A 25,511-nucleotide genomic window follows, 5' to 3' on the forward strand; every position below is an offset into this window, starting at 1 on the left:
AGAAGAAAGAAGAAATCAGCTTTGCTGAACATTGTGTGCTGGAATGTGCATATGATGCAAGACTCTGAGCCAGCCAATCACCCACAGAGATGCTCAGCACTCATAGCAAGAGAACTCGCAAGACTCAATATTGATATAGCTGCACTCAGTGAAGTCAGATTTGCCGAACAAGGATCACTCACAGAATATGGAGCTACACCCTCTACTGGTCTGGACAGGTGCAAGAAGAGGAGAGAATGTCAGGAGTTGGTTTCATGATCAAGACAAAAATTGCAAACAAGCTGAAACCCTACCAGTGGGTCACTCAGACAGACTAATATCCTTATGGATTCCTCTTGCTGAAGACAAGTCTGCATCTCTGATCAGTGTCGATGCTCCCACCTTACTGGCAGATCCCACCACCAAGGATGCATTCTACTCCAGCCTCAGAGAACGTCCTGCGAAAAGTGGACAAATAGGATAAAGTCATTGTGTTTCAAGACTTCAATGCAAGAGTTGGCTCTGAACACAGGTTATGGCCCAAAGCACTTGGAAAACATGGGATAGGGTGCTGCAATGACAATGGCAGACTGCTCTTGGAGTTTTGTGCTGAACAGGAACTCCGCATTACCAATTCTGTCTTTCAACAAAAAAGCCAGATTCAAGACCACATGGCAACACCCATGCTCAAAACATTGGCATCTACTGGACTACATCCTTGTCCACCAGAAAGACTTGTCAGATGTACTTCACACTCGGGTCATGCCCAGTGCTGACTGCTACACAGACCACTGTCTTGTTAGAAGCAAACTTTGCCTAACCACTCAACCCCCACCTAAGAAGAAAGGTCTACAAGCAAAGAGGTTGAACATAGAGAGGCTCATGAGCCAGAGGGAGATGTTTCAACAGGCAGTGGCAGAGAAACTGCAAGCCAAAACAGAATCCACAAGACCAAATGATGAAGTGTGGATAGACCCAGAGACACAGTGGAAGAACCTCAAGACAGTGCTGCAGTCAACAACAGAGGAGATTGCTGGATTCACCTCCAGGAAGAACAGGGACTGGTTGGATGAAAGTGATGATGTCACCCAGGGCCTCTTAAAGGATAAGCATGCCTATTTTGAGAGATGCCTAGCAAGACCTAATGATCCAGCAGCTAAAGAAGCATACAGAAGAGCATGCCACAGAGTGCAGAGGAGTGAGAGAAATCCAAGACGAATGGTGGATCAACCTTGCCAAAGAAATCCAAAATCATGCTGATGTGGGCAACACAAGAGCCTTCTACAATGCGCTCTGGAGAGTGTATAGCCCCACTCACCAAGTGTTAGCACTGCTCTGCTCTACAGATGGCAGCACCCTTCTTACTGACAAAGAATCCATCCTGCATTGCTGGACAGAGCACTACGGGAACCTCGTTGGATACAAGAGCCTAGTCCAAGAAGATTCCATCATAAGAATCTCCCAGCAGCCAGTCAGGGAAGAACTCAATGCTCCACCAACTCAAGAAGAAGTGAAGATTGTGATAAAGAAGCTCAAGTGCCACAAAGCCCCAGGTGTGGACAGCATACCAGCCGAAGTATACAAGCTGGGTGGAGACACTCTCCAAGCAAAACTCACAGAATTCTTCAGGACCTGCTGGGAACAAGGATCTGTGCCGCAAGACTTGCGTGATACCATCATCGTCTCACTCTACAATAACAAAGGAGAAAAATCAGACTGCTCCAATTATCGAGGTATAACTCTGCTATCCATTGCAGGAAAGATACTGGCCCAAATCATCCTCGACCGGCTGATTCTAACAATTGCTGAGGACAACCTCCCAGAGAGTCAGTGTGGCTTCAGAGCCAAGAGAGGAACCACCAATATGATCTTCGTGCTTCGACAAATCCAAGAAAAGTGCAGAGAGCAAAACATCGGCTTATATGCAGCATTTGTTGATCTTACGAAGGTGTTCGATACTGTCAGCAGGAGTGGCCTTTGGAAGATCCTCAGCAGACTCGGTTGCCCTCCCAAGCTTCTCATGATTGTCCAACAATTGCATGAAGGACAGAAAGGCCAAGTCAAGCTGAACGGAGACATGTCTAACACCTTCCCCATTGACATCAGAGTCAAGCAAGGATGTGTCTTTGCCCCCAAGCTGTTTGCTGTGTTCTTCAGCATGATGCTCAGAGAAGCCAAACAAGATCTGGCTGAGGGAGTCTGCATCCGGTACCACACAGACAGAAGTATCTTCAACCTGAGAAGACTGCTGGTTCGAACCAAGACATGTGAAAAGATGGTACTAGACCTACTCTTTGCTGATGACTGCACCCTCCTAGCCCACAGTGAAGATCTACAGCGAGTGGTTAACAACTTTGCAAAAGCTGCAAGTGCCTTTGGCCTGACGATCAGCCTCAAGAGGACAGAGATTCTCCATCAGAAAGCTCCTGACACCATGTATAACCCCCCTCGCATCACAATCGATGGCAAGTCACTCAGCGTTTTAGAGGATTTTACCTACCCAGGGAGTGTTATCTCCAACAACGCCACAATCTCAAAGGACATCGACAAAAGACTCAAAGTGAACTGTTCCTTTGGCAGGCTACAGAAACACATCTGGGACAGCCACTCTCTCCACATGCCCACCAATATCCTCATGTACAAAGCCACTGTCCTGATGACCATTCTCTATGGTTGTGAAGCATGGGTGTTGTACCGTAAACACATCAAACTCCTTGAGCAATTTCACCAACGATGCTTCCGCACCATCATGAGGATAAGGTGGCAAGACTACACCATGAACAACACAGCGCTGGAACAGGCCAACTTGCCTAGTGTGGAAGCCATCATCCTCAACAGACAGCTGAGGTGGGCAGGATACATGTGCTGCATGGATGACAGCCATCTCCCCAAAGCCATTTTCTTCAGAGAGCTTAGTGAGAGGAAAAAGGAAAGCTGGTGGGCCACGCAAGTGCTACAAGGACCAGTTTAAGTGCCAGTTGAGTGCTGCCATCATTCTCACTGCCGAACCGAGGAAATAGCCATCATCATCATGACCTTAAAGGGCACATCTTGGGTATATTTAGGAGCAAGATCAATGTAATTATCTTATTTTATATTAAACTTTGGTCAAATATCTGTCACATTTTGCATTTTGTGCAATTTTTTTACCTTGCGCAATACCAGAAAAATTCAGTTGAAATCAAGCCATTTGAGGCAAATTCGTCTGCCTCTGAAAAAACTTGGCATTTGGATTTCCTGGCAAACATTGATTTTCGTGACATCACGTGCAGGACGCCTCCTTCTGAATCCCATGTCAGAGTTGGTTTGTTTATGAGAATACGACCTGGTGGTTTTCTGCAAATTTCTTCAACGTTATGTAATTATTAAAATGGTTAACAGATGTATCGTAGGAGGGTGTAGCAACACCAATCTTGATGGGATTAGTATTCATCATTTTCCAAAAGACCAAACAATGAGAGAGATATGGGAGTGCTTCGTGCGAGGCACCCGGAAAAAGCCGAGGACCAAGCAGAGCCGAGAAAAAGACCAAGAAAATCGGCAATTCACAAGCTGACTGTTGCCAGGGTAAGAAATAAGAGAAACTATACTCTAAATTAGGTGTTCCTGTGTTTGTGTGGTACACGGATAATGTTATTTATTGACACAAACAAAAGTAAACAACACAAAAGCACTGGGCAATAATACACTTATTTCACATGTATCAAGGGATATGTGTGTCAGGGCTTGAGCTCTTGGGACCTTTCAAACACATTAAATGTATATACAACCCTGCTTAGCTGATTCCATGTGTGTAGCTTATGAAATCTTTCTCCTACAGTAGCCAGTACTCTTCTAAATGAAGAAATGTATAAATACATAATAGTAATTCGAAAAAATATGATTTATGTAACAATAGATAGATGAAGGTGAAGTAACATTGCACTCGGGTGACAATTCTATATTTCAATGCAAAGTCACTAGCTGCTAAACTTGGTCTACACAGACTGTGCAATGAATCCATGCAAGCTCTGTCAGCCTGCTGGCGGATCCGCACGTGACGTCACGAATCTGGCTCCAGACTCCCTTGGGATTTTTCCAGATGTGTTTTGTTATTTTATTTTTTGCTGCTGTAGACAGATGGCCTTGTGCAAAATTACTCTTCTGGATGAGTGTGTAAAGGGACACTTTCATATAAAAAAACTAAATTGGTCCAGGATATGCACTTTAACGTCCCTATTTCAGTAATGCCGTGCTTTACCTGGGAACAAACAGCCACTACTTGCTGGTGTCATTCCAAAATGTAGATGAACCTGAGAGCAGACATCAACCCAAAACCTCTATCATATTTGCTCCTGTATGATACCCTTCAAGCATATTGGGGTGAACATTGAGGGGTTGACATTTTGGTAATGGTCAGCTATGCCAGATATTTACTGAACACCATAGTTCTGAGTATAGCAACATTTTAAGCTATTACTAGAGAGCTTTACCTCCTTCCTCCTCAGTGGTAAAAGATCCTCAGTGCAATTTATCAAAGTTTAAGTCCAGTAGTTACAGATAAACTTTTTTCTGTGTAAAGGTAAATTGTGCTGAGGCATAAGAGACAGTCCCTTTCAGGGTTCCCCTTAACAGGAAATACAGTGGTGCTTGAAAGTTTGTGAACCCTTTAGAATTTTCTATATTTCTGCATAAATATGATCTAAAACATCATCAGATTTTCACACAAGTCCTAAAAGTAGATAAAGAGAACCCAGTTAAACAAATGAGACAAAAATATGATACTTTGTCATTTATTTATTGAGGAAAATGATCCAATATTACATATCTGTGAGTGGCAAAAGTATGTGAACATTTGCTTTCAGTATCTGGTGTGACCCCCTTGTGCAGCAATAACTGCAACTAAACATTTCCAGTAACTGTTGATCGGTCCTACACACTGTCTTGGGGGAATTTTAGCCCATTCCTCCATACAGAACAGCTTCAACTCTGGGATGTTGGTGGGTTTCCTCACATGAACTGCTCGCTTCAGGTCCTTCTACAACATTTCAATTGGATTAAGGTCAGGACTTTGACTTGGCCATTCCAAAACATTAACTTTATTCTTCTTTAACCATTCTTTGGTCGAACAACGTGTGTGCTTAGGGTTGTTGTCTTGCTGCATGACCCACCTTCTCTTGAGATTCAATTCATGGACAGATGTCCTGACATTTTCCTTTAGAATTTGCTGATATAATTCAGAATTCATTGTTCCATCAATGATGGCAAGCCGTCTCAGCCCAGATGCATCAAAATAGGCCCAAACCATGATACTACCACCACCATGTTTCACAGATGGGATAAGATTCTTATGCTGGAATGCAGTGTTTTCCTTTCTCCAAACATAATGCTTCTCATTAAACCAAAAAGTTCTATTTTGGGTTCATCTGGCCACAAAACATTTTTCCAATAACCTTCTGGTTTGTCCACGTGATCTTTAGCAAACTGCAGACAAGCAGCAATGTTCTTTTTGGAGAGCAGTGGCTTTCTCCTTGCAACCCTGCCATGCACACCATTTGTTGTTCAGTGTTCTCCTGATGGTGGACTGATGAACATTAACATCAGCCAATGTGAGAGAGGCCTTCGGTTGCTTAGTTTTCCTGGGGTCCTTTGTGACCTTGCCGACTATTACACGCCTTGCTCTTGGAGTGATCTTTGTTGGTTGACCACTCCTGGGGAGGGTAACAATGGTTTTGAATTTCCTCCATTTGTACACAATCTGTCTGACTGTGGATTGGTGGAGTCCAAACTCTTCAGAGATGGTTTTATAACCTTTTCCAGCCTGATGAGCATCAACAATGCTTTTTCTGAGGTCCTCAGAAATCTCCTTTGTTTGTGCCATGATACACTTCCACAAACATGTGTTGAGAAGATCAGACTTTGATAGATCCCTGTTCTTTAAATAAAACAGGGTGCCCACTCACACCTGATTGTCATCCCATTGATTGAAAACACCTGATTCTAATTTCGCCTTCAAATTAACTGCTAATCCTAGAGGTTCACATACTTTTGCCACTCACAGATATGTAATATTGGATCATTTTCCTCAATAAATAAATGACCAAGTATAATATTGTTGTCTCCTTTGTTTAACTGGGTTCTCTTTATCTACTTTTAGGACTTGTGTGAAAATCTGATGATGTTTTAGGTCATATTTAAGCAGAAATATAGAAAATTCTAAAGGGTTCACAAACTTTCAAGCACCACTGTATGTTCTTACCTTATCACAGAGCTTTTCTGAAGAGATGTCCCTGGGGTCTTTTAATTCAATGAAGGAATCCGATCAAATAATAAACTCAACACTAAGCTTTGTCTTTTAACAAATCACCCTTAAAGTTTATTAAAATTATATCAAGCAATTGGTATACAATTTGAGTACAAAATTAATCTGAAACAATAGTAAAAAAGGAAATAAAAACAGCTACAATGAGCAATTCTATCAACAGAAAAGAAGAAAGGGGAGGAAAGAAAAAGAGGGTAAACAGTGGCTACTTTGAAGAATCTAAAATATTAAACTTTTTATTTATTTATTTAACACTTTCCAAGCACATGATTCCTTATAGGTTTCATATGTTGTTTCATACTTTTGATGTCTTCTGTATTATTTTGCAATGTAGAAAATAGTCAAACACAGAAAAATGTATGAATGAGAATGGGTGTACAAACTTTTGACTGGTATTCTATATACTACAGACAACCTGTGCTGCATAATTCACTTCAGGATTTATTATTTATTGCTTAAATATAGTTTTGCACTTTAAAAATCTACCTCTTCCCTTGGTTCATTACACAAATCTTGTATTCAGTGTCTGCAATACTATGTGTCCATTGTCTTCCACAGCCCTTGTGTTGGTATAATTGCAATAAAGGAAAAAAAAAGAAGAAGAAATGGTTTCGGTCTGTATAGCAGAGAGACTGTTTTTGTACAGGTGTTTATTTGTGTACTTTAGTTAACAGCTTTTTCTTTTCCCTACAAGAACATGAACTGGAAAAGATCATGTTAGAATATAATTTCGGCTCACCTATAGGATTCTGGATGGCATGGTGATGTAGTGGTTAGCATTGTCACCTCACAACAAGAAGGTTCTGGGCTTGAGCCCAGTGGCCGACGGGGGCTTTTATGTGTGGAGTTTGGATGTTCTCCACGTGTCTGTGTGGGTTTCCTCTGGGTGATCTGGTTTCCCCTGCAGTCCAAAGACATGTTAGGTAAACTGGCTACTCTAAATTGTCCATAGGTGTGAATGTGTTTATGAATGGTTGAGAGGAGAAAAAAGAAGACTGTTATTAAACCAGTTTAGCTCAGGCTAATCTCACACTGGGCCTTTAAATTTATCTGGGCTTGGGACCGGCACTAAGTATGCATTATCTAATACAAACCCAGTGGCTGGTTATTTTACTTAATCTACCTGTACATGTCTTTGAAATGCAACTCCACACAGAAAGGCCCCCCATCAGCCACTGGGCTTGAACCCAGAACCTTCTTACTGTGAGGTGATAGTGCTAACCACTACACCAGTGTGCTGCCCAGAAAACCTCTATAATAATCCAGTAGAAGGTAGTGGGAAACCACTACTGTAATTTTTCCTGAGTAACTTTGATGCCTGAAGCCATCAGATACCTCTTTTCCACCAAATCAGTTCCAGGGCTGGTTCGGGGCCAGTGCTGGTGCTGGTTCACAACTCGTTCAACTTGCGAGCCAGCTGAGAACCAGTTTGCTTTTCCATAGCTCACGGTGCTAAAGGAAGCCACGTCATTAAGTCGCTGTATACGTCAGTTACGTCGCTGTATACATCAGTTACGTCGCTACGTTTGCATAAACCTTGGCGCGAATATCGAAGCAAAAACAACACGGAAGAAGCAGCAGCAGCAACAACAATAATAAAAATAATAATAATAATAGATGATGTCGCGTTTGTACAGCTGCTGCTTCTAGTTGCTTAAAAATGGCGATCTTTTGCGGTCTTGTTTTTGTTGTTGGTCTTAACAACTTCGCCCCCCCGCTGACGTAAGTGGTTCTTTCCTCTGGCCCAGCAAAGAGCTGGTGCTAGCCTGGAACCGTTTTTTCTGGCCCCAGAGCCAGTTCTTTGTCAGTGGAAACAGAAAACCCGGTTCCAAACTAAGCACTGGCCCCAAACCAGCCCTGGAACTGCTTTGGTGGAAAAGGGGCAAGAGTGGACCTCCCAGGCAGACCACTAAAGAGAAAGAGAGAGGTTTGTGGGCCATGTTGGATTATATAGGATTTCTGGCTTTCTTGGGATTTGTTTTGCCTTTTCTAGCTCGAAATATTAACAAAGCTGAATTAATCACATTCAGCATACTCCTTCTGTGCTGTCTGGATAACCATTATTCCAGCTTGTCGGCTCTCCTGGAAAGTTTACTGTAGTTGTGGAGTTGCAGTTGTGGCCACCAGGACAATTGTTATTGGCACTAAGAATTTGTGATATGTTGATTTTCATCAAAAAAGGGAATTGTTTTACATCTTATATCATACGCATTCGAATGGTCAAAGGCCCCAGTGTATACAACCATAAACCACCCAACTTGATTGATTGATTGATTGATTGATTGATTGATTGATTGATTGATTGATCTGTCATTATAGAATAAAGCACAAACTAGTAAAATTTAAAACTGCTTGTAATTGATGATGGATGGTGAACGCTCTACTTGTAATATGCATCTGCTATGGTTTTCATCAGATCAGCAGAGGGCACTAAAGACTGTCTATTGAGCTTTTTCCAAAAGTTCATGCACCAGCCAAAAATCTCTCTCACAAAATACAAAAAAGTTTTACATATTAGGGTTATTTGGAAATCTCCACGAGCACCTTACATGCATATATTAAATATTTTAGCTCAAGTATTTAATTTACTATACACTTAATTTTTCAGATCACTATTTTGTACTGTTCAGTGTGTAGAAATTGAAAGAAAGAAGGGCAACTGAGGTTGTGATCTAAGCGAGGACCTGCAGTAGATGAGGAGGCAGTGCAGATGGGAGCATGCAATAGGAACCCGTGGGGGTGGGCAGTTGTCTAGAGATTTAGAGGGTGACATGTCAGAACTTGAACAAACTGACAACATAGCCTCCTGTGAGAAAGTACTCACCTGGAAAGCAATGTGATACATTGTAATTACAAATAACGACAATATTAATTAAAACCCAGCTGGAGGCAATGTAATATGCTTTCATAAATGCCTAGAGGAACAATGCTCTGAACAACAAAAACACAGCATCAGCAGTGTATGATGCAATGTGCAATTAAATTAAACACTTAAACAATATATTAATTTTATTTACAGTTACCAAAAACATAATTTAATATTTTAACCATCCTAACAGGCTTTAAAATAATAGTGATGTTAAATAAATAAGTATGCTAAAATGCTTTAACATAACTAACAAATACACTTTGCTGTTACTTACTGTCATTAACTTTGTCAAATGATGAACATAATCAAATATAAACATTGCACATGTTAAAGTATCCATAATTCAGATAATTCACATAATTCTCTTTGTCCTAGTGGCCTTGCAGGCTTATGAAGCGCCTTCGCCTTGTCTTCATGTACAACAACAGCAGCAGCAACAACAACAATGATAAAAATCAAACTTTTACAGTTTGTCTTCACATGCAAGGGCTTTTCGGACAGTCAAGGTCACTTTACCAATTCAAAGGGGAAAATAGAACATTCATTAATTAATTCATTTTCTATGCTACTTATCTACTACAGGTTGTGGGTGAGCTGGAGAAAATCTCAGCTGACATTGGGCGAGAGGCAGGTTATGTCCTGGACAGAATGTTAGTTTAGAGATTTGGATTGTGGGAGGAAACCAGGGCACCTGGAGGAATCCCACACAACCACAAGGAGAACATGCATACTCCACACAGAAAGGCCCTGGTTGACCATTAGGTTTGAACCTAGAATCTGCTTTCTGTGAGGTGACAATGCGCCACTGTGCTGCTAACCACTGCACCACCTTGTTGTCTGGGGAAGAAAAAAAAAGAACAAACACACACACAAATGTGGCTATGCATATATAGACTGGCCACAGACTTTTTGATGGTCAGTGGCCCATTCCACCCACGGTATGCAGGTCCATACTGAAACCACAAAGAGGGTGCAGTGGAGCAGCTATAAAGCAACTCAAACTATGGAGAACAACAACAAAAATCAGCAACAAAAGAAAGCCAAAGATGAGAATATGGCAGGTTAGGTTTTCTTCCCGGGCGGCGTGGTGGTGTAGTGGTTAGCACTGTCGCCTCACAGCAAGAAGGTCCAGGTTCGAGCCCTGTGGCCGGTGAGGGCCTTTCTGTGTGGAGTTTGCATGTTCTCACCGTGTCCGCGTGGGTTTGCTCCGGTTTCCCCCACAGTCCAAAGACATGCAGGTTAGGTTAACTGGTGACTCTAAATCAGGGGTTCTCAACCTTTTGCAACCTGGGCCCCACCAAAGCTGGTTCATTGCAGTTGGGGGCCCCTCTTCTCGCCCCGCCCCCATCCCCCCCCAAACACACTCACCCGCAGTGACGCCACCCGACCTACAGCACCTTATATCGACCGATAGATAGATAGATAGATAGATAGATAGATAGCCCTGGGCTAGATTATTATTATTATTATTAGTAGTAGTAGTAGTAGTAGCAGCAGTAGTAGCATTATCCATTCCATAGAAATACATAGGCCTATTATCATTATTAGGCTATTGTTATAATTGACAGTAGCACCACATTTCTAATCTGCTTTCGGGCATTATTATAATTATAATTATTATTATTATTATTATTATTATTATTATTATTATTATGGCCTATTATCATTACTAAGCTGTTGGCAGTAGTACAAGACTTATGTTCTTTCAGGCATTATTATTATTATTAGGCCTATTATTATTATTATTATTATTATTATTATTATTATTGCTGTTGTTGGTTGTTGATATTATTATTATTATTATTATTATTATTATTATTATGCTATTATTATTAATAGGCATTATTATTATTATTATTATTATTATTATTATTATTATTAGTGTTTTTATTAGGTATTTTATTAGGCTTATCATTAGCTGGCTATTGATATCATTGGGAATTGGGACCAGGCGTGAATTTAGGTTTTACTTTTTACTGTGCCTTTGTGATCTGCATTTGCGTTAATGCGAGACCTGAGCCTGCTTTGCCTTACAAAGATCCTCGATTCTTGGCGAAATGTTTGACAAGCACAGTCTCAAGTCATCCTCAATTTGCGCACGATTGCGATATTTCATTTTGAGCGCAGTCATTTTTGAAAATCCTGCCTCACACAAGTAGGTCGATGCGAATGGGTTGAGCAGTTTCAAGGCTATGTCACACAGTTGCGGGTACTCCTGCATCAATGCTGCCCAGAATGTCGAAAGAGGGCATGAGGTGAAGACTGCCTTAAGTCTACTGTCACTCTTCAGCTCAATAAGCTGTTCCTGCATGTCAACTGGAAGTTCGTCAGCAGTACACACAAATGGATCTCGAACCCACGCAAAAGAGCGATAATTCTCTGTGAAGTATGCCGCAAACTGTTTTCTCATTACCGACAGGTGCTCTGATGCTGCTTGAAAGACAGATGAGAAATCCTGGGAAGTGCCTGCATTACTGATAAAGTCTGCAAGGCTTGGGAACATATCACAGTTCCCCCGACTGATGCGGCCACACCAGAGGTCAAGTTTTTGCTTGAAGGCATCCACTTTCTCTGCGAGAAGCAAAATGTGAGTTTCTCAGCCTTGCAAAGACAGGTTCAAGCCATTCAAGCGGTCAAATATATCGACCAAATAGGAGAGACACGCCAGCCACAAAGGGTCATCCAGATTTTTTGCCAGGTCTGAATTGATTTGTGTCAAAAACTGCTTCACCTCATCTCGCAGCTCATACAAACGTTGTAACACCCGCCCCCTGGACAGCCAGCGAACCTCAGTGTGCAGAAGCAGCTGTTCGTGCTCTGACCCCATCTCCTGACAGAGGACCTCAAACAAGCGAGAGTTTAGCGGCCGTGACTTGATGAGGTTGATCATTTTTACTGATTGGTTCAGCACGGATTCCAACAGAGACGGCATTTTTTTTGCAGCGAGTGCTTCGCGATGAACCATGCAATGGGTCCATTTTACAAGTGGAGCTACCTGCTTAACGCGAGCAGCTAGACCTTGTTCACGGCCCGTCATTGCTCGTGCGCCATCCGTGCACAAGCCAACGCATCGGTCCCACGCCAACCCATTCTCGTGAATAAATGAATCAAGGACATTGAAGATGGCCTCTCCAGTTGTGTGTGACCTGAAGAGGGCGGTAAAAAAGGACATCCTCCTCAATTAATTTATCCCTGACATACCTGACATATGTAAGAAGCTGTGCCTGTCCAGCAATATCGGTAGACTCATCCAACTGCAAGGCATAGTATGGACTATTTTTAATAAACTGTATTAATTGCTCTCTGATATCATTGGACATATCAGCAATTCTCCGAGCAACTGTGTCATTTGAAAGTGGCACGGTGCCTAATTTGGCTGCTGCACTATCCCCGAAGAATATTCTGCACATGTCCTGCGCAGCTGGCAAAACGAATTTCTCGGCATCAGTGTGCGGTTTGCCTAGCTTACCTATTCTTTTTGCCACCACATATGATGCCTCCAGGCACTGCTTAGATACAGTGCTGTGCACGGAAATTGTTGCCTGTTGCTGATGCAGGCCATCACGCTTTCTTTGAAAGTATTCAAGCGGTTTGTCCTTCAGGCCAGCATGCTTCGTTTCGAGGTGCCTTTTAAGTTTGCATGGCTTCATGCTTTCGTTTGCCAGCACCTCGGCACACACGACACACTGAGGACGAAGATCAGAGGTGACAGTAAAACCAAACTGCAGGTATGATTCATCGTACCTCCGAAGCTTTCTCGCAGCTGGTGGTAGACCTACGTCAGTTGTCTTGGGTTTTTTGACAAGAAATCTATCCATTTTGTTAAAGTATTTGTGAATAAACGTGTGTAATAAAGTTGTAACGATAAGTCTGTAGTAGGCTAAGTCTGTAGTAGGCTAAGGGGGCTAACCAGAGGGAACGTATGGGGCTTATCAGTGAGAAACACGATCGATATCTTTATTCGGGGATTTTATAGTTGCAAATTTTAACGAGGTGTGAATGGTGTACTTACTCGTGTGTGTGTGTGTGTGTGTGTGTGTGTGTGTGTGTGTGTGTGTGGGACAGTTGGATTTTTCACACGCAGGGTGAAAAAGGCAAAGGGGTAGTAGACTAGCAGTAAGAAAACAACAAAAACAACAAATTATTTGGGTAGAGCTGAAATGGGGAAAGCAAAAATACAGTGTGGGGTAGTAGTCTTTAAAAAGACTGTTTGGGTTTTGCACTGTATCGATGGATTGATGATAGTAGACTAGCGAGAGTCGGCACGAGTTAACTCTGCAAGAAACCAGACTAGTGTGTGTGTGGCAAGCACTCACACGGTGGCCACGGTATGCAGACTCACTCACGTGACGTTGCGTCATGTTCGCGTCACGGGCTTAAAATAACCTACACACAAGATTTTATGATAGATTGATGATAGATTTTATAATAGTATTGATTTGTATGTAATAGTCCAATGTCCTGCATTTTGACATGGGTAAATGTGTTGCATCTGCTTAGCTACTATAGCCTGTTAGCCCCAGATTTTTTTTTTCCTCCATACATGAAGCCTACTCGCGACCCCCCTGGAGTACCTCCACGCCCCACCAGGGGGGCGCGCCCCCCCGGTTGAGAACCACTGCTCTAAATTGACAGTAGGTGTGAGTGTGAATGGTTGTCTGTGTCTATGTGTCAGCCCTGTGATGACCTGGCAACTTGTCCAGGGTGTACCCCGCCTCTCGCCCGTAGTCAGCTGGGATAGGCTCCAACATGCCTGCGACCCTGTAGAACAGGATAAAGCGGCTAGAGATAATGAGATGAGGTTTTCTTCCCCACATTTTCCAGGGAACCCAGCTTCCAAGTTGGTGGTGTGGTTCACAGTTTGGCTTAAGCTGGTAGAGTCATCATGTTTCTTTGTGATTTTTGTTTTTTTTGTGATTTAAAGTGCTGATGACATGTTTTTGACATCTTTGGAGATGTTTTATAACATAAAAAGTAATTCCCGATGATCCATATATTAATTCACGAAGGCGCCTTGTGGCAGCGGGGGCGTGGTCAAGCGCCGGTCTGTGACAGGAGGGCGGAGTTGGGGAAGGTAAGTGGCAGAATCGCTTCACCTGAGTGTAATTAACCTGTTTGTGTGTGTGTTCTCCCCAGTAAACCGCGCCCTATTTAAGGAGGGAGAGTGAGAGCGGAGGGGAGCTCGCCGAGAGGAGATTCACGAGTGTGCATGTGTGTGAATCTCAGAGTGTTGCTTGGTGTGTGTCTGACTGAAAAGTGCGGCAATAAAAGCACGATATTTAATCCTGATCTCTGTCCTGCCGTCTTCTGTGCTCCACCCACACGTTAAACCCGCTACAGTGGTGCTGAAACCCGGGACGGTGGAGCACCTGTCCTGCAGCCCCATGGAATCCTCCCCGTTCGCGGACTTGGTCCACGCCCTCGCCTGCTGGTGGTGGCTGAGGGCCGAAGATCGCAACGCCGAGGGAATCATCGACCAGGTGGCGTTGGAACAGTTCATCACCCGCCTACCCGCCGGAACCGCGGAGTGGGTCCAGTGCCACCGCCCGGCGTCGCTGGATCAGGCCGTGGGACTGGCGGAGGATCCTCTGGCGGCTGTCCCGGCGGCAGGACAACGGATGACGTTGTCTTCTCTCTCCTCTTCTCTCTCTCTTCCCCCTCCTCCAGTGTCCCGTCCTCGCCCCATTCCCCCACCACGGAGGCGGGGGCCGGCTCCACCCCAGCCGGCCCGCCGCACCCGTGGTGCCCTCCCGTTTCTCCCTTCTGTGTCTGTCTCTCCCCCCCCTCAGGTGAGTGACCCTCAAACCACAGCTGCAGAGGGGAGGCCCGGGCCAGTTTGCTGGCACTGTGGGGAACCGGGCCACCTGCAGCATCAGTGTGCAGCGATGGAGGTGGGGCAGTGGTGCGGATCCCCGACGCGCAAGAGGCTGCCCTCGATCAGGCCGGAGCGTATCGCATACCAGTAAGTGTACAAGGGGCGACATATCAGGCATTGGTGGATTCGGTTTGCAATCAGACCTCGATCCGCTAAAGCCTGGTGGAAGATGAGGCATTGGGGGGAGCACAAGGGGTGAAGGTGTTGTGTGTGCACGGGGATATTCACAGCTACCCGTTGGTGTCGGTCCACATACATTTCAGAGGGGAAAAATCGATAGTGAAGGCGGCAGTTAATCCTCGCCTTACCAACTCTTTGATCTTGGGGACTGATTGGCCGGGATTTCGGGGGTTGATGGCACACCTAGTAAAGAGTGGGTCCTTCCGGTTGTCAGGGGAGGGTCCTGGTGTCGCTTTGGCTGGAGCTGCGGTCGCAGAGCCATCTACGTCATCTCCGCGACAGAGTGAGGAGACCCCAGCCCCTCCTGTTTCTGTTGGGGAATCCCTCGCGGATTTCCCACTGGAACAATCGTGAGACGAGACTCTGCGACACGTGTTTGACCAAGTGAGAGTAATCAATGGTCAAACGCTCCAGCCGAACGCCACCCTGTCCTTCCCTTATTTTTCCATTTTGAAGGATAGGTTATACCGAGTGACGCAGGACACTCAGACGAAGGAGCGAGTCACCCAGTTGTTAATTCCAAAGAGCCGCCGGGAATTGGTATTCCCGGAGGCTCACTTTAATCCCATGGCGGGACACCTCGGGCAGGATAAGACACTCGCCCGGATAATGGCCCGATTCTATTGGCCGGGGATTCGCGGCGACGTCCGTAAGTGGTGTACGGCATGCCGCGAATGCCAATTAGTAAATCCAGCGGCCATTCCAAAAGAGCCCTTGTGCCCCCTACCATTAATCGAGACCCCGTTTGAAAGAATTGGGATGGATCTCGTCGGGCCATTAGATCGGTCAACACGAGGGTACCGCTTTATATTGGTTCTGGTGGACTATGCAACGCGATACCCGGAAGCGGTGCCTCTCCGCAATATCTCCGTACATAGTATTGCAGAGGCCCTCTTCCACGTCATCTCCCGGGTTGGAATCCCGAAAGAGATTCTGACTGACCAAGGCACCTTGTTTATGTCACGAACACTGAGCGAACTGTATGGGCTATTGGGTATTAAGCCGATCCGCACCAGCGTGTATCACCCACAGACAGACGGTTTAGTTGAACGGTTCAATCGCACCCTCAAGAATATTATCAAAAAATTCGTAAGTGAGGACGCACGTAACTGGGATAAATGGCTCAAACCCTTGTTGTTTGCAGTGCGAGAGGTCCCCCAAGCCTCCACGGGGTTCTCCCCATTTGAATTATTGTATGGGCATAAGCCGCGCGGCATCTTAGAAGTACTGCGGGAAAATTGGGAAGAGGGACCTTCACAGAGCAAAAATGAAATTCAGTACATTATGGATCTGCGCGCAAAACTCCACACGCTCACCCACCTAACTCAGGAGAATTTGTGGCAGGCCCAGGAACGGCAAACCCGCCTGTACAACAAGGGCACGCGCCTTAGAGAGTTCACTCCGGGAGATAAGGTACTCATCCTGTTTCCCACGTCGAGCTCCAAATTAGTCGCCAAGTGGCAAGGGCCCTTTGAGGTCACACGGCGAGTCGGGGACGTCGACTATGAGGTTAGGCAAATGGACAGGGAGGGGGCGCTACAGATCTACCACCTCAATCTGCTGAAACTCTGGAACGAGGAGGTCCCCGTGGCATTGGTGTCGGTAGTTCCGGAGAAGGCGGAGCTGGGGCCGGAGGTCCAAAAAGGGCCATCTCGCACCTCTCCGGTCCCCTGTGGAGATGACCTCTCCCCGACCCAACTCACGGAGGTCGCCCAGTTGCAGACCGAGTTTTCGGATGTGTTCTCGCCCCTGCCCGGTCGCACCAACCTCATAGAACACCACATAGAGACGCCCCCGGGGGTGGTAGTGCGTAGCCGTCCTTATAGATTACCCGAACACAAAAAAAGGTGGTTCGGGAAGAACTTCAGGCCATGCTCGAAATGGGCATCGTCGAGGAGTCCCACAGTGACTGGAGCAGCCCGGTGGTCTTGGTTCCCAAGGCCGACGGCTCGGTCCAGTTCTGTGTGGACTATAGAAAAGTCAACGCAGTGTCTAAATTCGACGCGTACCCAATGCCTCGTATTGATGAGCTGCTCGATCGACTAGGCACGGCTCGCTTTTACTCGACACTGGATTTGACGAAGGGATATTGGCAGATCCCCTTGACTCCATTATCCTGGGAAAAAATGTCCTTCTCCACACCGTTCGGCTTACACCAGTTCGTCACACTTCTGTTTGGGCTGTTTGGGGCGCCCGCTACGTTTCAGCGGCTGATGGACCGGGTCCTCCGGCCCCACGCCACCTATGCGGCCGCTAACTTAGATGACATCATCATTTATAGTAATGACTGGCAGCAGCACCTGCAACACCTGAGGGCCGTCCTTAGGTCGCTGAGGCGGGCGGGGCTCACTGCCAACCCAAAGAAGTGTGCGATTGGGTGGGTGGAAGTACGGTATCTGGGCTTCCACTTGGGTAACGGGCAGGTGCGTCCCCAAATTAATAAGACAGCAGCGATTGCGGCCTGCCCAAGGCCCAAGACCAAAAAGGGGGTGAGACAGTTCCTGGGGCTGGCTGGCTATTATCGCAGGTTTATACCTAATTATTCGGACGTCACCAGCCCGCTGACTGACCTCACTAAAAAGGGGGCGCCAGATCCGGTCCAGTGGACGGAGCAGTGCCAGCGGGCTTTCTCTGAGGTAAAGGCTGCACTGTGTGGGGGGCCACTTTTGCACTCCCCTGACTTCTCTCTCCCTTTTTTGTTACAGACGGATGCGTCGGACAGAGGGCTGGGGGCTGTTTTGTCCCAGTGGGTGGGGGGAGAGGACCATCCAGTGTTATACATCAGCCAAAAGCTGTCAGTGCTTGAGGGGCGCTACAGCACCATCGAGAAAGAGTGCCTGGTGATCAAGTGGGTGGTCCTTGCCCTCCGGTACTACCTGCTGGGGCGCTCTTTCACCCTCTGTTCGGACCACGCGCCCCTCCAGTGGCTCCACCGCATGAAGGATGCCAACGTGCGGATCACCCGTTGGTATCTGGCGCTCCAACCTTTTAACTTCAAGGTGGTCCACAGGCCGGGGGCGCAGATGGTCGTGGCGGACTTCCTCTCCCGTCAAGGGGGGGGGGAGTCGTCTGCGGGCCAGACGGGCACCCGGCCTGAGTCGGGCGGTGGGGGTATGTGGCAGCGGGGGTGTGGTCAAGCGCCGGTCTGTGACAGGAGGGCGGAGTTGGGGAAGGTAAGTGGCAGAATCGCTTCACCTGAGTGTAATTAACCTGTGTTTGTGTGTGTTCTCCCCAGTAAACCACGCCCTATTTAAGGAGGGAGAGTGAGAGCGGAGGGGAGCTCGCCGAGAGGAGATTCACGAGTGTGCGTGTGTGTGAATCTCAGATTGTTGCTTGGTGTGTGTCTGACTGAAAAGTGTGGCAATAAAAGCACGATATTTAATCCTGACCTCTGTCCTGCCGTCTTCTGTGCTCCACCCACACGTTAAACCCGCTACACGCCTATTTTACAAGTTATGATAAAAAACGCAGCTATTTGGGCAAATTTGACAGGGCTGTAGCACCCAGGAGACGAAAGAGGAAGAGGAGCTATATGACGTCAGCGAAAGAACCATCCTCCTAACTTACCAGTTTGTTGTTGATGCGACAGGTTTTCAGTTTGTCATTATTAGTATTATTATTATACATTATTTTATATATATATATATATATATATATATATATATATATATATATATATATATTAGTTATTATGCCTTCGCGTTGTGTTGCCGGCTTTTGCTCCAAAACCTACAAGGATGGGGTAAGTTTATTCAAGCTTCCCAGAGATCCCGAGCTGCATGCGAAGTGGGTGAAGCAAGTCAGGCGCACTCGTGACAAGTAGAAGCCCTCACCAACATCCGTCCTGTGCTCTGAACACTTTGATTTGGATTGTTTTGACACCCTTCCCAGCTTAAAAGAATCTCTTGAGTGTTCAGTTCAGCACAAACGTGTGTTACTACCATCAGCAGTGCCTACACAGTGTTGCCAGATTGGGAGGTTTCCCACCCAGTTGAGTGGTTTCAAGTGCATTTTGGTGGGTTTTGAACATATTTTGGGCTGGAAAACGTCAGCAGTATCTGTTGCCAGATACTGCTGAAGTTTTCCAGCCCAATATATGTTCAAAACCCACCAAAATGCACTTGAAACCGCCCAACTGGGTGGGATTCCTCCCAATCTGGCAACACTGCCAGTATTCCGGAGGGGGTCTACTAGTAGCTATGCCGGATCCAAAGACAGTCCTCCTGTCAGAACATGTGTTGTGAAACGACATAAGATAAAGGTACGTAGAGCTATAGATTCTACATGATAATCATAAATGTAATCATAAAGTCGGCGTGATATCAGTCATGTATTTGCTTGTGAAAGCTTGCAGCTTTCATGTAACTGCCGCCTAGCAACGAGAGGCAAAGGGTAAAGAGGGTAGGCTATCATAGATTCTATTCGGAAGAGATCAACACAATTCTAGACTCCCAGAAGAGGAAGAGCTAGCACTAGAGAGTTCACCGGCGTTTTCATGTGCCATTTCCATTGAGTAGAACCAGAGTAGAACAGCCAGTGAACTGCAGCGTGTTCTCCCGCTGACGTCACAACATGGCTGCGAGCCATGGACCCAGTTTTCTTGCGCTGTGCAATTAGAAGTTGGATATTTGCGTAACAACAGCTTCTTTTCACGTAATTATAACAGAAATCTAACATGTTTGCCATGTTGTATAGTTTATTTAAGAAATTGCATAGAGTCATGTTCGTGTCATCAGCCCTTTAAGGTATTTGCTCATTGCTTTCCTGTATTGCATGTTTATGGCAATGGGCCTCAGTGTTATACCGTCTCTACTTTTATTTTTGCTTTGTACCATGGTTGTCTCATTTTATATCACTGAAAGCAGCTTCACTTTCATCCGAGGTAGGTTAGCTCATTTTATTTAGTTAACTTTATTGGGTTTCTATTTTACCAGTGACAACTCTGACTTCTTCTTAGTCTCTGGACTGTTGTCACCAGAGTGTGAGCCACGACCTGTGTGGCTTCCCTCCTCCTTCCCCTCTTGCTGGTCAAAGGGCTGCGCTTAGGCTTCCTGCCCTTTGTAGGCTGGTTGTGTGTGGCTTCCTCAAAAGTGGCTCTCTCCAAGCTTACCATTTTTCATGCCATGATGGTGCTGCTGTTTTGTTTCTATTCAACAGTGTTTAGTTTGTGTGTTAATTTGGTTTAAGTTCTTTATTGTTCAAACTCAGAACCTGAGTTCTATGACGATATGTTTTTACATTTTTTTTCTCCTGTATTTTGATTGGGTTATTGTTTTCTGTTTGACATGCATGTAGCTGAGCCATCGCTGGCCATTTTATTTTACCTTTTTTATCATCTAACTGTGTGTTGAATGTGTACTTATCAGCTGCAGCTGACCATTGTGTGTGTCTACCTCTGGCCTAGCAGATCATGCTAGAAAGGAGCTGAGAAGGCAGCACTAATATCCCTCTTGGTCTGAAAAGTGAAGTGATCTCTGTGCTAGACCTTGTCTTTTGTATTAGACCAGTAACTGGCTTATGATTAGCATGGCTGCTTGTCCACCCTCCCTGTGTGATTTGGCTGATGGTTGTTTCTCCTTTTCTCTGTTGGTCCAAACTGCAACAAAGCTACATGCAGTGACTTGTACCTGTGTTTGATTTGTGTTTTAATGTTGTGTGGGTCAGAATGATAATTTACCTGATATTGTTAATAAACTTTACACATTTTTTGGAATCATGTCCCTGGTCTGTCAGTGTTTTCAAGCTTGTGTGACCTTCTTGGGTCCTAGAAGTTAAACCTTCACACTCTTTTTTTTTGGTTCAAATTCCCCTCAATGACTCCACCCAAGTGACCAAATTGGCTTCTGAAGAAACTCAAGTTTAGCTTATGACTTTAAAAAAATCAAAATGTTAAAATCACACACACACACACACACACACACACACACACAAACAAACCGAAAGCACACGCAATAGCAAAAAAGATAAGATGCTAGTGCACACACTTTCTTTTCACTGGAAACAGAACACACACATGCACACAATTGTCTGACTGTCCTTTTGAGCAATTTCCATTGACAAAACTGCAAATTAATGCTATCCCTACACCTAAAGCTAACCTGAACCTTAACCTTGAAATGCAGTTTTCCCATGGGGCAAGCCAAATAATACAAATGCCTACAACAGTGTTTGGAAATAATTCAAGTCTTAATAGTTTTGAATTCAACCAGATGGATACAGCTACCATGTTGTCCCTTAATGACATCACAAAGCTCATCACCTCTCAGATTTGTCCAGACTGAATGGTCATATCCAGAAGACCCACAGCATGTCTATAAATATGTGAAGACTATATCTGTTAAGGACTGATCTAGCAAACACATTGGACACTTTTTGTGATGTTATACCTTATACTACTCTTTTCTCTTAGCATGACAAAGGGAGAAAATTGCTATATCCTGGAAAAACCAGCATATCCTCTGTTGTCGAAAGATGGAGATGTGATAATTGGAGCTGTCTTTTCAATACATAGTAGTACTCAGATGCAGTCAATACAATATACTGAAAAACCTCAACCTTTTATCTGCATTAGGTTTGTTGTACTGGACAGTTTCACGTTTATATTACATTTATGGAATATTATAGACTTATTTGATTTAAAAAAAAAACTGTAGCATATTTTTGCATTGAATTTATTTTACTTTTGACTTTACATAAAACATTATTTGTATTCTCTGATGCTTTACATGTATATTTGTAGATTTAACCTGAGAGAATTTCGATTTGCTCAGTCCATGATTTTTGTAATTGAAGAAATCAACAGAAGCAACAGCTTGCTCCCAAATATTTCAATTGGGTACAGGATTTATGACAATTGTGGCTCAAGATTGTTATCTATGAAGGCAGCCATGGCTTTGATGAATGGTCAGGACATAACAGCGGATGATGCCTGCTCTGGGCAAGCAGTAGTACAAGCTATCATCGGGGAGTCAGAGTCTACTCCTACCATAGCACTCACAAAAACTACAGGGCCTTTTAAGATGCCAGTGGTAAGAATCAATTATGGTAATAATTACTTAATTTATTTAGTAGTTTCAAAACATACTTGAAATATGCAACAGATGATTATCTTAATTTTAAAACAATGTAATGAAGTATAAAATTGTAGAAATATTTGCTTAATATGTAGATGGCCATTTTTACCCTATATTTGTTTTTGAGCCAATTTTTGATATTCTAATTATCAGCACTGTTAACATGAGTACACTTCTGGATTTATAGTGTCAATACAACATAAATATTTTCACAAATTATAATTTTCTTTGGTGGGTTTCAGTTTTTTTTTTCAGTGAGTTACTGTTGCTATTGCATCTCTTAAAATCTTGCTGTACTTTTCTCTTGTTCAAAAAGCAAATAAGCATACAAACCCTCTGAAAAAAATGTGTGAAATCCAACAAAAGAGACTTTTTTTTAATCTGTCTTTCTCTACTCAGATAAGTCATGCTGCCACATGTGAATGCCTGAGCAACAGAAAAGAGTATCCCTTTTTCTTCAGGACCATAGCGAGTGACTACTACCAGAGTAGAGCACTGGCATATTTGGTCAAGCACTTTGGTTGGACTTGGGTGGGAACTGTGAACAGTGATAATGATTATGGCAACAGTGGAATGGCCATTTTTCTGAATGCAGCTAAAGAGGAGGGAGTATGTGTTGAGTACTCTGAGAAGTTTGATCGGTTAGATCCTGAGAAAATCATGAAAGTGGCTGATATTATAAAGAAAGGCACAGCCAAAGTAATTATTGTATTTCTTGCCCACATCGATATGAATATTCTAATAGAACATCTTATTTTAAAGAATGTGACTGGCTACCAGATGATTGGTGTTGAAGGATGGATTACTGCTGTCAATCTTGTAACTCCAGCAAGTTACAACATATTAGCTGGATCCATTGGATTAGATGTGGGAAAATTGAACATTGGTGGTTTTGCTGAGTATGTTATAAAAGAGTTTTGGCAAACAGAAATCCCTTGCATACATACAAATGAAAACATTTCTCAAACTGAAAACAACTGCAGGAAATATGAAGACATGTTTACATTTAAAAATTACAATGACGATGTATCAGAATTGAGATATGCAAATAACATTTACAATGCAGTTTATGCTGTGGCACATTCTCTACACACCCTGATGACATGCAAAGAAAATCTGAGTTGCGAGAAAGACAAAAAAATACAATCATGGCAGGTAACACAGAGAAGAGAAAACAAAGGAGACGAAACATGTGTTGTCTGTGACTGATTTTGTCATGAAATGAATATTTGTTTTCCTTTCTATTTGAAGGTTGGTAAGTCACTAAAAAAGGTCAATTTTACCACCAAAATTGGAGAACAAATTTGGTTTGACAACACTGGTGCAACAGCTGCAAAATATGATGTGGTGAACTGGCAACGAGGGTTCAGTGGAGAAGTCCAGTTTAAGGTTGTGGGCTATTATGATGCCTCTCTGCCAACTGGACAACAGTTTGTCCTAAATGGTGAAGATATAGTTTGGGCTGAAGAGAAAACAGAGGTACTTACAATTCAATGATATTATTCTTCAATGTAATCCTGTATTAATTACTCCATATTGCTTCATTTTATAAAAACTGAAATGCTGCTTCAATTTTATTGAAAAGCAAATGATTAGGCTTCAACAGTTTCATTGAGCTGTATAAACTAGGAATTCCAAGGTTCTAAATTAATCAAAATTACAATAAATTAGTAATAAGTGGATATATTTATGACAATGGTACCTCAAAAAATTATCTTTTCTGAATTTTACATGGACAGTCCTAAAAATGTGTGTGTGTGTGTGTGTGTGTGTGTGTGTGTGTGTGTGTGTGTTTATAACTCCATATTGCTTCATTGTATAAAAAATAACTGCAGTGCTACTTCAATTTTATTGAAAAACAAAATATGATTGTTCAACAGCTTCATTGAACTGTATAGCCTAGGAATTCCAAGGTTCTAAAATTACAATAAATTAGTAATAAATGGATTACTTTTTTTTATGACAATGGTGCCTCAAAAATATCTTTTCTGAATTGCATGTGGAAAGTCCTAATAGTAGCCATATTGTTCATATTAGAAGCCAAGGTCTGTGTGCAGTGAAAGCTGTCCTCCAGGCACCAGGAAAGCTCCACAGAAAGGAAGGCCTGTCTGCTGCTATGATTGTATACCATGTGCAGAGGGAGAGATCAGTAACCAGACAGGTAATTTTAACTTTACCAAGTTTCAAAGACAAATTGTTAATTTTACATTTTGTATCATCCTCCTATTATTTAGGATACAGTTCCTGAATAATGGCATTCATAAATAAAGGCATGAGACAATGTTTATTTTCCTTCCTAATAAGAATAACCATGATTATTTTGCAGATTCAAATAACTGTGAGAAGTGTCCAGGAGAATATTGGTCTAATGCTGAAAGAGATGAATGTGTGTTAAAAGTCATAGAGTTTCTTTCATTTACAGACATTATGGGGATAATACTGGTCCTTTTTTCTTTGTTTGGAGCAGCAATAAGTGTGTTAGTAGCTATTTTATTTCTAATTAAAAAAGACACTCCCATTGTTAAGGCCAACAACTCAGAGCTCAGCTTCCTACTGCTCTTCTCTCTGACTCTGTGTTTCCTCTGTTCACTTACATTTATCGGAAGGCCCTCTGAGTGGTCCTGTATGCTGCGACACACAGCATTTGGGATCACATTTGTTCTCTGTATCTCATGTGTTCTGGGTAAAACAGTAGTTGTGCTAATGGCATTCAGAGCTACACTTCCAGGCAGTAATGTCATGAAATGGTTTGGACCTTCACAGCAGAGATTCAGTGTAATTTTATTCACTCTAATACAGGTCCTTATTTGTGTGCTTTGGTTAACAGTTTCTCCTCCTTTCCCCTACAAGAACATGAACTACTACAAAGAAAAGATCATATTAGAATGTAACTTGGGCTCACCTATAGGCTTTTGGGCCATACTGGGTTATATAGGAATTCTGGCATTGTTGTGCTTTATTTTAGCATTTCTAGCTAGAAAGCTGCCAGACAATTTTAATGAAGCTAAATTCATCACATTCAGTATCCTCATATTCTGTGCAGTTTGGATTACCTTTATACCAGCTTATGTCAGCTCTCCTGGAAAATTTACCGTAGCTGTGGAGATATTTGCTATTTTAGCCTCTAGTTTTGCTCTGCTATTCTGTATATTTACACCTAAATGTTATATTATTTTATTTAAACCTGAGCTCAATACGAAGAAACATATGATGGGGAAAATGGCATGTAAATGA

The 25,511-nt window shown here is 43.5% G+C and overlaps 1 protein-coding gene across 1 annotated transcript; it reads left to right on the forward strand.

Annotated features, from left to right (window-relative positions):
• The first annotated feature begins 561 nt into the window (after window positions 1–561).
• Window positions 562–25,511, forward strand: LOC132888365 (extracellular calcium-sensing receptor-like). Its single transcript, XM_060924422.1, has 8 exons — window positions 562–1,177; window positions 1,326–2,916; window positions 21,614–21,775; window positions 21,944–22,232; window positions 22,677–23,432; window positions 23,529–23,756; window positions 24,318–24,438; window positions 24,604–25,511. The coding sequence occupies exons 1-8, from the start codon at window positions 562–564 to the stop codon at window positions 25,509–25,511; spliced, it is 4,671 nt and encodes a 1,556-aa protein (XP_060780405.1).

This window comes from Neoarius graeffei, chromosome 6 (assembly GCF_027579695.1).
Source record: "Neoarius graeffei isolate fNeoGra1 chromosome 6, fNeoGra1.pri, whole genome shotgun sequence".
Classification (NCBI taxonomy): domain Eukaryota; kingdom Metazoa; phylum Chordata; class Actinopteri; order Siluriformes; family Ariidae; genus Neoarius; species Neoarius graeffei.

Excerpts from the sequence above, each read along its gene's own strand:
- LOC132888365 (XM_060924422.1), top strand. The coding sequence starts at position 562 with ATGGCAGACTGCTCTTGGAGTTTTGTGCTGAACAGGAACTCCGCATTA. Across the intron at positions 23,433-23,528 it reads AAAAAATACAATCATGGCAG|GTTGGTAAGTCACTAAAAAA; the intron begins GTAACACAGAGA and ends TTCTATTTGAAG. Across the intron at positions 24,439-24,603 it reads AGAGATCAGTAACCAGACAG|ATTCAAATAACTGTGAGAAG; the intron begins GTAATTTTAACT and ends ATTATTTTGCAG.